The 11,858-nt window shown below is 45.7% G+C and overlaps 2 protein-coding genes across 3 annotated transcripts; one reads left to right on the top strand and one right to left on the bottom strand.

Moving 5' to 3' along the window:
- Positions 1 to 270: 270 nt before the first annotated feature.
- LOC114772378 (kelch-like protein 41a) lies at positions 271 to 3,159 on the top strand. The gene is made up of 6 exons (XM_028965311.1): positions 271 to 1,478; positions 1,568 to 1,725; positions 1,801 to 1,908; positions 1,984 to 2,169; positions 2,238 to 2,384; positions 2,792 to 3,159. Exons 1-6 carry the CDS (start codon positions 384 to 386, stop codon positions 2,901 to 2,903), a joined length of 1,806 nt encoding a protein of 601 aa, XP_028821144.1. The 5' UTR covers positions 271 to 383; the 3' UTR covers positions 2,904 to 3,159.
- LOC114772377 (FAST kinase domain-containing protein 1, mitochondrial-like) lies at positions 3,103 to 11,598 on the bottom strand. 2 transcript variants are annotated; one of them, XM_028965309.1, is made up of 15 exons: positions 11,198 to 11,598; positions 9,998 to 10,444; positions 9,781 to 9,849; positions 9,574 to 9,699; positions 7,698 to 8,096; positions 6,874 to 6,984; positions 6,644 to 6,775; positions 5,885 to 6,371; positions 5,513 to 5,627; positions 5,306 to 5,434; positions 5,074 to 5,205; positions 4,758 to 4,871; positions 4,509 to 4,653; positions 3,516 to 3,630; positions 3,103 to 3,422 (listed from the first exon to the last, which is right to left on the bottom strand). In XM_028965309.1, the coding sequence occupies exons 2-15, from the start codon at positions 10,330 to 10,332 to the stop codon at positions 3,309 to 3,311; spliced, it is 2,523 nt and encodes an 840-aa protein (XP_028821142.1). In that variant the 5' UTR covers positions 10,333 to 10,444; positions 11,198 to 11,598; the 3' UTR covers positions 3,103 to 3,308. The 2 variants fall into 2 exon arrangements, with proteins under 2 accessions (XP_028821142.1, XP_028821143.1); XM_028965310.1 differs by having other exon boundaries at positions 9,998 to 10,429.
- Between the last annotated feature and the right edge of the window lie 260 nt (positions 11,599 to 11,858).

Raw genomic sequence — 11,858 nt, 5'->3', positions numbered from 1 at the left:
CTCTATTGTACTTTTTTCATCCTGTATCCTTCCTCTCCTCACATTTTTTTCATATTTGTGATGAGCACAGACTCCGCCCACTGGAAATGAAATGTCCGGGTGAATTTAAATCTGGTCAGATGTAGCCCACCTCCTCGCTGTGTCTGGACGTAACGGGTATAGAAGCTGCGTGGAATGCAGCCGTAAATCACCGCAGGGGCTCTACTGTGACTGATGCGGGTCTGTTGTTCAGCTTGGCCAAACCCGAATTCCTGCTGGCTGTGATGTCGGGGCTAAAATTAGAGGGCTGGGGTTAAGTTGCAGGGGCCGTGCACACTGTGTTACACAACCTGAGGACCCTTGGTTCTCCTCTCTTCACGCGCACGGCCATCTCTTCTCCAGCCATGGACCCGCAGGGCTTGAGGGAAGACCTGCGTCTCTTCCAAAGCACTCTTCTCCAGGAAGGGTTGAAGGAACTTCTCAATGAGAACAAGTTAGTAGACTGCGTCCTCAAAGTGGGCGATCGCAGCCTGCCGTGTCACCGGCTCATCATGGCAGCATGCAGCCCCTACTTCAGAGAGCTCTACTTCACAGAGGATGTTCAGGAGCCTGGCCAGAGGAAGGAGGTTGTTCTGGAGAACATTGATCCCAGAATCATGGAGATGATTGTGAACTACCTGTACTCAGCAGAAATTGACCTCACAGACGACAATGTCCAGGACATCCTGGCCGTGGCGAGCCGCTTCCAGATCCCGTCTGTATTCACGGTGTGTGTAAATTACCTGCAGAAGCAGCTCTCCATGGCCAACTGCCTGGCTCTGTACAGGCTGGGGCTGGTTCTCAGCTGCCCCCGGTTGGCTATGGCTTCCCGCGACTACATCACCGACCGCTTTGAGACCTTGGCTAAGGTACCTGATTTTCTTGACCTGGCTCCTCATGAACTGTTTGCAATAATTGGGGCGGACTCTCTTAATGTTGAAAAGGAGGAGATGGTGTTTGAGACACTGATGAAATGGGTCAGGAAGGACAAGGAGAACCGACTCAAAGCACTTGGTGATGCCTTCAACCACCTTCGCTTCCGTCTGCTCCCGGAAAAGTACTTCAAAGAGAAGGTGGAAAAGGACGACATCATCAAGGCCGACCCTGATCTTATGAAAAAGGTCAAAGTCATCAAAGATGCCTTTGCCGGGAAACTTCCGGAAAACAAGGAAGGGGAGGGGAATGGTGAAGGTGAAGAGGGTGCAAGAACCTTACCTGAATACCTGAACGACACCCGGCGACAAGGCATGTATGCCAAGGACTTTGTCTTGATGATCACGGACAAGGCAGCAGTGGCTTATGACTCTGCAGAAAACGAGTGTTTCCTAGCTGCGATAGCAGAGCAAATTCCTTGCAATCATGTCAGCATCGGAACAAGGAACAATGACCTCTATGTTGTTGGAGGTCTGTTTGTGGACGAGGAGAACAAAGAGTCACCATTGCAGTGCTATTTCTATCAGGTAAGCAGGATCATGCTTCCTGTACAATAGGCTCATAGCAGTGCAAAGCTTGAAGTTGACATCATCGGCCATTGCACGTTATGTTGCAGCTGGATAGTCTAGCTGCTGATTGGACCGCTCTACCGCCCATGCCTTCTCCCAGATGTCTCTTTGCCATGGGGGAGGATGAAAATCTCTTGTTTGCCATCGCTGGCAAAGATCTTCAGACCAACAAGTCCCTGGACACGGTTATGTGTTACAATACTGAGTAAGTACGAAAGGTTTCTGAATCGGCATGGTCAGCAACTAGGCGGGCGATGACACACGATCATCTGCTCCACAGCACCATGAAGTGGAACGAGACCAAAAAGTTGCCATTGAGGATACATGGTCACTGCGTGATCTCGCAGAATGGACTTGTGTATTCAATAGGAGGAAAAACAGATGAAGGGTAGGTTGCACCTGATGATGTTTGAACTCTACAGTTCAGAATGTTGTCATCTTGTGTTTTATATCCATGGAACAGACAGTTCATCAACAAGATGTTTGAATACAACCACAAAAAGTCAGAGTGGAAGGAGCTGGCTGCCATGAAGGTACCCAGAGCCATGTTTGGTGCAGTTGTTCACAAAGGGAAGATTGTGGTGATTGGAGGCGCCAATGAAAATGGCCTCTTGGCTGAATGTGAAAACTACGACTTTGGATCAAACAAGTGAGCTCTCAAATCATCGCGTTTTCCTTGTCCTCTATGGATATCTCTGAAACTTTGTCCTTCCGCAGATGGGAACCCTTCACTGAGTTTCCCCAGGAGAGGAGCTCCATTAGCCTCGTCAGCAGTGGGGGGTTGCTATACGCGGTGGGGGGATACACCATGGTGGAGGCAGAAGACAAACAGTGTGTTCCCTCTGAGATCCCCGATATCTGGCAGTAAGGTTTAAGCCTCAGTGTATTTTATATACACACACACACACACACAGATTCAAAAAGGTGCCACGAGGTCCCGTTGATGAAGGTCCCGTCCCCACACACTGCTCCCCAGGCGCCTGTCATGGTGCCCACTGCTCAGAGTTGTTTTTTTCATTGTGGTACACAGCATGGCACAGCACAGCACACAGTGACACATCAAAATGCGTTCTCTGCATTTAACCCTGTACAGTGGGCAGCCATGAAAGGCGCCCAGTGAGCGGTGTGTGGGGACAGTAAGGGGACCTCGAGTTTATGATTCAAACCCACAACCACGTCCGCTTCATTACCCACTGTCACCACTTCCCCTAAGAAAACATTGGTCTTGTTTAAGATGTATGTGTGACAGACTCGTCTCCCCTGTGCTACAGGTACGAGGATGATAAGAAACAGTGGACTGGGATGATCAGAGAAATGCGCTACGCTGCTGGCGCATCCTGTGTCTCCATGCGCCTCAATGCTGCAAAGATGGCCAAACTTTAATTAATATTCCCCTCTGATATGTTATCTGCATGCATAAATTGCTTCTATTTGCGCATGATTCCTATTCCTGGTATGGTGTACGTACTAAAATCCTTTATAAAGCCTGTTGACTCAGTGCTCGATTTTGACTTTTGATTAAATGTTTGCATGGCAGAAAGGCAGCCTACATTCTGCACATCTCAGAATACAGAAGAGAATGTGTGAAATAAAAAGTGTATTTTATTACAAAGACTAATAAAGGACATAATACATTTCATTTTTGGCATTGATGATGTGTACACATTCCAGTCTTCGGTTTATAAGGGTCACTTGATTTGACTGTAAAACTGGTGACTTGAAACTTGAAGGTGACCCACCATTGTCCACTGTTCAAGTCAGGGCAGACAGAATGAAACAGAGCGACCGTCAGCTTCTATTGAGAATGGGCTGTGGCAAGTCTTTAAATATCTTCTTTCTCAGGTACTGTTTCCAGGCATCTGGAGTGGCGAGCTCCATGGAATTCCATTCAAAATGTGGAATCTGTTCAAAAGGTTTGAAAGAAACAGATTTGATCTCATCAAATTTACACTATTTGTATCCAAATGGAAACAAAAGCCAGCAAGAAAAGATTACCTGGACAACATGGTATCCCAAAATTTCCAAGTGCCTCTTCTTCATCATGACCTCTCCTTTAAAGTGATGGGAATTTTTGCAGAAGGATTTTGAATCCAAAAATTCCAGTGCCACTCTACAGAAGACATGTACAATTTGCTTAATAAAGCTAAATGAGAACATTTTTCTATACTTTAGATCTTGGATGTCAGAAATCATTCATTACCAGCATAAAAAATAATCATAACTCTAAACATTTACACAATTACAACAGGTATCCTTTTATTTAGGGCTGCAACAATGAATCTTTTAAAGTGATAAAAATTGATTACTAAAAGAATTTCATAATTGATTCGTTGTGTCACGCGACATGAAGACAACTGATTATTTAAAAAAGAAAAAAAAGTTGAGCGCTGAGCGGAGTGAACATACTCAGTCTCTCTCACCCACTGTTGCTAGCATAGTTCGCCGCCTCATAGACAAGACAGAGGTAGAGGAAAGATATAAGAGTGAAAGAGAGTAAGTGTGTGTGTGTCAGTGTGAGAGTGTGTGAGAGTATGTGCATCTGCTGTGAAGTCTAGAGAACAGTTCTGACATTCAAATAAATCCTGTTAAAGTTTCTGATTTGTATTGTTCTTTATTTTTTATTAACTATTTATTGTTCTGGCAGCTCAAGTGGCAGTTTAATTTTTTGAAAAGTCTATATGTTTGGCAGATGTAAAGCATGCATGTGTGTGTTTGTGTGCTTTGTGTTAGTCCATTTTTATTTTATTTTATTATTATTATAACAGCTCAAGGAGCAACATGTTTGTGCACTTTCTAAAGATTTGAGTTCTGTTTTTAAATAAAGGGATTGAATATAAATGCTTTTTTTTATCTGATTCTACAATTAATTTAAAAAATCTATCGATTAATCGGTTATTAAAATAATTGTTAGTTGAGTCCCTACTTTTATTCAACAAAACAAGAATTTCTGAATAAAGAGATCATTTCAGCTGTTCAAGCGTGGAATACCGTTGGGCTCCTGGCGGCAGATCAGCATTCTCTCTCTCAGAAGAACCAGAACTCCACTGGACCTTCCCATCCTCACTGATCAGCAGCTGTCTGGGCTCAGAGTACGGAATTGGCTTGTGTTGGTGGTCCAGAATGCATTCAAAGTCTCAAGAAACAGTTCAAATGTAAGTCAAGAGATTTTAATTCAATATTTAAAGAAAAATTTGTACAGGAATGGTTACTAACATCTAACGAAAATGCCCCGCTTACCAAGTCCATAAAAATAAGGGGTGAGCACAGCAACTTTGGCACAGTTTATTCCACCCAGAACCTCACCCAGCATCTTGTGGATCTGTTGTTGGATTGGTGTGATTGTACCATTACCTGAGGACAGAGAATAAGGACTTGTTTATACTTGTTTATATCGGCTGTATACCTGTATCTGCCAATATCATCAGCCAATCAGCCAACACACAAACCAACAAAATATCGGTCACATTGTTATTTTAATCAGTATTATTAAAAGTCCTATTCGGGAAGTTTGTGATGTTGGGCGCCAGTAGGTCATGTTATGATCATCTCTCACCCCATCTGTGATGTTGCCTGCAGTAGCGTTCATGAAACCAGGGCACCTGGAACTCGGGGCACTCCAGGCACACCGCACGGTTCAGCTCCATCAGTCGCAGACGGATTCGTATGTTTAGCGCATCGGGCAGGGCTGCCAAATAAATAATAAAAAAACTAACTGCATGGTCGGGAGCTGGTGAATCAACTATCAACTTGGTGAATTTATGACTTTCGGTGTGCTACAAACACACTTTCCAACTGGGAATCCAACTTGGCAAGGAAGTCCACCTTAAAAATCTCTCTAATGATCTCTTCAGGAAAGCAGTTGGCCACTGCCAAGGCGTATCCCAGCAGAACAAGTAGGTGAGGGTCAAACGAGTCTGCCAAAGAAACAGATTCATTTTTACCCAGGGTGAGCTAAACGAATAAAGATTTAAAAAGGGCTCCTAACCACTCACTTATGAATGGCGTAAAGCGCTGAATGCAAACGTCGAAAAAATCCTCAACCAGGGGCGGGTCATAGTTCATCACGGCAAAAGGCAGCATGGTGGCATAGGTTGCGGAGTAGTGGATCTGTAAGATGAAAGAGAAAGTGAATGATATGTGATTGTGAAGCACAGCAAGCATATCACACAGTGACACAACATAATGAGTCCTCTGCATTTAACCATCACCCATAGAGAGCAGTGGGCAGCCATGACAGGCGCCCACTTTCACCCTTGAGCTTGCAAATTACGTCCAAGTCACAGTTTTCCTAGACTTACTGAAAGATAAAATTCTAAAATGGGAATAATGAGTAATTATTCTGAATACTTTGTCATTTTTATGACCTTGTCTATGTTGTCCACTGTCACTGCAGCTATCTGGTCCAGTATGGACGTGGACAGGTAGTTTGTCCTGGTCAGGAAAAGGGCCATTTCAGGCACGCTGGTCCAGGTGATCTGCCCCTCCAGCCTCTGGCAGGAGAGGACGGACTCCTCCAGGAGCACCTCCTCAAACCACTCCCCAGACAGATACTTCAGCTCCTCCAGGAGCAGCTCCAGCCGGTCTGTCTTACGCAGCCGCTCATGGCCGCACTGGCTCAGCTTCTGCAGGAGACGCACGTAATGGCTGGGGGTGTTGTGGTGGTAGGACGGGTCGTGGCGCAGCCACTTGGCAACAGCCTGGGCCAAGGTGTTGAGGTCGTTGAGGGGGCACTGGGGCAGGACGGCGTCAATGCGGGAGAGGACGGCCTCGTCCAGGCGATGGGAGGGCAGCATAGACAGGACTCTCGTGAGCATGGTCACCTCGTATGGAAAAACGCTGGTCTGCAGGTACCTGTGGAGTAAAAGCTGTCAGTATAATAAAAAAACTAAAGGGCGCTTGACATCCTGAAGTATTTAAAAAATAACTTTAAAATTTCCTTTAAAAAAAAATATATTAGAGATAATTTAATATTATCTCTAATATTTTAACATTATCTCTACATCTTTTTAACCTGCTCATTGTTCTTATTTTATATATTTGTAATGTTCTGTGCTCTTTGTAAAGCACACTGAATGACCACCATCCATGTTTTTGGATAAATACAAATACAAACCAACACTCACCGCAGAAGAATGTTCCGGAGCCGGGCGTAGAGCTCCGGGCTCTGGTAGCGCAGCTGAATCAGCGCCTGTGTGGCCCGGGCCACCTCCACAGGTCTGTACGTGTCCAGGTTCCTGTACACTATTGATGCGATCCTAAGAAGGAAGTGAGAATATACATATACACATCAATTAAAAAAAAAACATCAAATATCAATTCAAATGTTATTACTTAGTGTCCCGCTGTGACGTACCTGTTGATCAGCGGCAGGTTCCTGCACTGGATCTCCTCCAGGGTCTCAGCAACAGCCAGCGCCTGCTGGCCGTTCAGCTCATCAGCCAGCAGCAGGGCGGTGCTCTCCAGCCTATAAAAAAAAAAACAGAGCTCAGAACCACTGGGAAAGTGAAGTGATTGTCATTGTGAAACAGTGCAGCACAGCACACAGTGACACACTGAAATGTGTCCTCTGTACTTCACCATCACCCTGAGTGAGCAGTGGGCGGCCATGACAGGCGCCCGGGGAGCAGTGTGTGGGGACGGTGCTTTGCTCAGTGGCACCTCAGTGGCGGACCGGGATTCGTACCGGCAACCTTGTGATTACGGGGCCGCTTCCTTAACCGCTAGGCCACCACTGACGTGGCCACTGGCGTCCCACATTAGCAGTGAGGATCAATAAAGGATCAAAACAATCTGAACAGTGCTGGAATGCAGGTTTTTCTATTAAATGCAATTTGAATGAACAGACATTCATAAGAATGGCATTATTTCCTCAGGATACTGAACCAGGACATGCCTTCACACCTTGACCATCTGAATGTTCACAGTTGTTCACTGTTCATCTCTACACTGTAATCTTGATTAGATTTTTACATTCTTATACATACTGTGTCCTTAGCCACTACCCAGCCTGTGTATGTGCACTATGTTCTCCTTTTATTCTGTATTATCTATTTTAAACTATGGACAGCCAAAAACTGCTATAACAAAAATCATAAATCTTAAATAAAATATAATACAAAGTACAAGACAGATAATATTAAATAAAATATATGTGTATGCTCAACACTGGATTGTTACCCCTCTCTCGTCTCTCGTCCCGCCATTGGCCCGAGAGCAGCGAAGAGCTTGGTGAAGGACACGGGATCCGTGCTGGAGTCCGCCAGCTCGGTCAGCCTCTGCCTGGCCGCCAGGCGGAAGTCGCAGTTGTTGAACTGGAGCGACTGGTAGAGACCCATGATGATGCTGATGTTCTCCGCGCTCAGCTGCGGGACGCTGAGCAGCAGGATCTGGTTGCACTTCTCCAGCAGGGGCCGGTGGCCGTGCTTGATGTTGCGCAGGAACTGCACCACCCTCCGGGGGCTGTTGTACTGGGACGTGTCCAAGGAGTCCAGGAGGGCCTCCGCCTTCTCGACGAGCGCGTCCCGCAAGCGGGCGGACACCAGGGACGACACGCTGATCATCAGGGTGGTGAGGACCCTGACAGCACAGATCAAGAGCGTTTACGACAGAGCGGTTCTATCCAGAGGTGTGCACCTTCACTGCTCTCAGGATTCAATCTGATTCCTTTTCAAAATTACTTCACATTGTTTTCAAACGTCACATGGACATTTACATCATTTACCAGACACCCTTATCCAGAGCGACTTACTATCAAGTAGTTACAGGGACAGTCCCCCCCTGGAGACACTCAGGGTTAAGTGTCCTGCTCAGGGACATAATGGTAGTAAGTGGGGTTTGAACCTGGGTCTTCTGGTTACCCACTAGGCTACTACCACATGGACGTCTGAACCAACCGTCAGGTGAGCGTGGACCAAACCAGCGATCGGACAGCATCACGTTTGGATGGCGTCCATTTCTGCTGAAAACCCGACGAGCGTTAAACAGTCAAGCGAAACGGCTATAGAACACAGCGACAAAGTAAAAAGATGTATGGTGTTCAGTAGGGGTGTTGAAATGAATCAACGCTCGGTGATTTTCTGTTAGTGAATCTGGTTAAAAAGTAGTGCAGGTACAGAATACAGTGCCGTTCCGTGTCGGAGTTTTACGCTGCGTGGCGTGGCGACCATGATGTATTTTTGCAGGCGACCAATAGAATCCAAGCGGGGGTGTCTTCTTTCCGCCACTTCGAAACAGACACACGAAGCGGGAATGGAGGAAAAGCTGATCTTTCTCTGAGTGTTCAGAGATCTACAACACAACAATATCATCTTACCGGGATTTACAAAAACACGCGTATTTTTCGTGCGGTGAGCATTCAGTTGATTTAAAAAAATAATAATTCTGTAATGAATACTATTTGGAACTAAGGTGTCAGAATAATTTGGACATCACACGTACCAAATATTACTGCTTTTATGTATAATAATACAAGGACCTCGGTTGCTCTGCTTGGTGGAGATGTCGATCTGCATCAGGACCGGGGCAGACGATTAACTCCGCCCACAACATAGTGCCGTGTGCATTTAAAGGAGAACTAGCGGTATATACAACTGTTACAAGGTGAGTGCGGACTTAACAAGTTTTTCTGCTCTGGAGCAAATCAGAGCGTCCACACAGGCGTACGAGACCGTAACATCATGTGACCGTGTAGAAAATGTCTGGGATGCATCGCGATGCATCGATATCGAGGCACTGCTAATCGTAATCGAATCGAATCGTGAGACCAGTGAAGGTTCACACCTCTAGCGGTCAGAGGATGTTCACCTCGAAGCCGAACTCCTACGGCGCTGTACTCAGATCAGGCCGCCACAGTCACAACCGGCACTACTTTTTTAACTCGAAAACCACCAAGCAACGTCATTATGATATAATCCATTACGTTCTGCCTCCATGCAGAATCGCCCACGTCCGCATCGCGAGGCATCGATTACGAGAATCACCCTTATTTCTACCACACAAGGTTATTACAGCATATTCCCCTTAAACTCCAAACAACGTGAACTTCTGGACCAACCTCACATCTTCTATGGAGACGAGCTCCTGGCTGAGTCGCTCTGTGATCTGACCCATGAGCGTGCTGTGCTGCAGGTACTGATCGCTCAGGCATATGGAGAACTTTGAGAGCGTGGACATCTGAAATCTGTAAGCACATCACAAGGAGAACGTGAGCATAAAAGCCAGCACAACATAACATTTAACAGCAGGAAAGGAGAGTTTCCACCTGTCCATTCTGTTCCAAGCTTCTGTGACCAGCTGCTGGACAAGGGAATCATGAGGTTCCACATTAAGCCTAAAGAGATGATAATAAATCACGGGATTAATAAATGTCACTTTTGGTCAGAATTACATTTTAGGAAGTTAGAAGTCACTTTAATATCCCAAATATAAGCAGTGAGAGACGAGGGGTTAAAGGAGCAGATGAAGCTCTTCTCTCATACCTGAGGACACTGTAGAGCATGTCCACCACCATCACATCATCCATGAGGCTGATCTTATTCTCAGCCAGCACCCGCAAGGTCAGGAACTCAGGGTGGGTGCGGATGAAGTCTATAGTCCTCAGCATCTGCGGCTTCTCCTTCTGGAACTGCCACAGCAGGCCAACGGCACAGCTGACGTGGCCAACCGAGAGCTTGGCCTTGTTCCTGCTCACCACATCCAGGACCTGGTCTTCACCAGAGCAACCCTGCAGCTGCTCCAGGACCTTGTCCCGCGTCGCCGAGGTCCAGAAGAAGAATCTGCGGGAGCAGCATCTCAGGGCTTCGAGGCGGAGCATGTCGGCAGTCCGCAGGTTTCAGGGGCGCTTGGCGCTCATATTCTGTATGAGATGCTGCCAGGTCTAACTGAAGGACCTCCACCAACTCCGGGCAGCTCTGAAACGAATCAGTCTGAAATCGAACAAGAGAAATGATGACAGATTCCCTATTATGATTTTTTTTTGTTATTTTTATATCAGTCTTGTTGGTCCCCTAATCCTGTATCTGAAGTCTCTTTCTGAAATTCAGTCTTGGTGCAGAATTACAGCCACTTTGATCCAGTCCCACAATGAGTTTTCCCAGGATGCGCCGTTTCGGTGTCTGCAGCTTTAAATGCTAATGAAGAAGAGGGAGGCGGGACGAGGAGGAGAGCGGCCTATAGAAGTTGAGCGGACATTCATGGAATTACATTTCCAACACCATTCACCAACCACAATGTTTGGCACAGACAGGAAAAATTAACTTAACCCCAATAAAGACATAAGGACAGGCCGGGGAACTCGTATTAATGTTAAATCATCTCACAAAGTCACATTTTCATGTCAGAGGACCTTTAATACATGGATCAAGAATTTATTACATTTATGAAATACGTGCATACGGCCATTATATTAGACACCCCTACGGTGCCTATAGAGTTTGTTATATCATTGATGTGCTCAAGAAGGTTCCAATTTAAACCAGTGTGTGGTCAGCAGTGGTGCTTTCATCACAAACGGACTTTTGATGAATGGGGAAATGTTCAGCCACATGCATTTACATTTCAACAGGACCTACAGTCTAGAATTGGTCTGCTCTAACTGTGCATGTGACATCAAATCTTAAAGGATTCACACAGTATGGATTATCAATAAAGTGGCCTTATGTCGCAACAAGTCCACATACCTCACAGGGCTTATGTGGGGGCTTCACACGGGCAGGATTATTCGATGCGTACGAGGGTCTTGACTTTCAAAGCCCGGGGTGGCGCCCGTCGCCGGAGCTCGTTTTTTAAAAACATGTGCGTTTGACCTTTACGGCGTCATTACTTGCCATGTGGGCAAACAGCATGTGACCCACGTTTCTCTCATTTTTAACAATTTAGCCGGTTAGCGTGCACCGGACGTGACTTCCTGTAGCGGTTCCGTGATTAGGGAGCGTCGCAAAATCTCCTTCTCCGAGCAACAGAAACCAGCATTTCAGCAACTCGTAATGTAGCGCCTGAAGACAAAACTATCATGGACATCCATGGCATTGAAATACTGTGGATATATTACTTCTCTTGTTAGTTACACGTTGAAATGAAAAAGAAGACATTTACCAACCAGTCCGCCCCTTTTTACGGCCCCTTGTATTCTACCGTAATGTTTGGAGTATGAAATATTGTTCGAAACAGTTTGGGTCAGCAAAATGTGACAGTGTAAGATTTAAAATCTAAAATTTTAGTGCTGAATTGATATAAATTTTAAGCCAAAGGTTAATTTGAAACAAACGTGTTGACAAGATATGACTTAATTTCCTTTTACTAGTTTGTGATTTAATGAAGTTTCACCCTAATAACCACATT

This window comes from Denticeps clupeoides, unplaced genomic scaffold (genome assembly GCF_900700375.1).
Source record: "Denticeps clupeoides unplaced genomic scaffold, fDenClu1.1, whole genome shotgun sequence".
NCBI classification, from domain to species: domain Eukaryota; kingdom Metazoa; phylum Chordata; class Actinopteri; order Clupeiformes; family Denticipitidae; genus Denticeps; species Denticeps clupeoides.
This window is presented reverse-complemented; position numbering and strand designations above follow the sequence as displayed.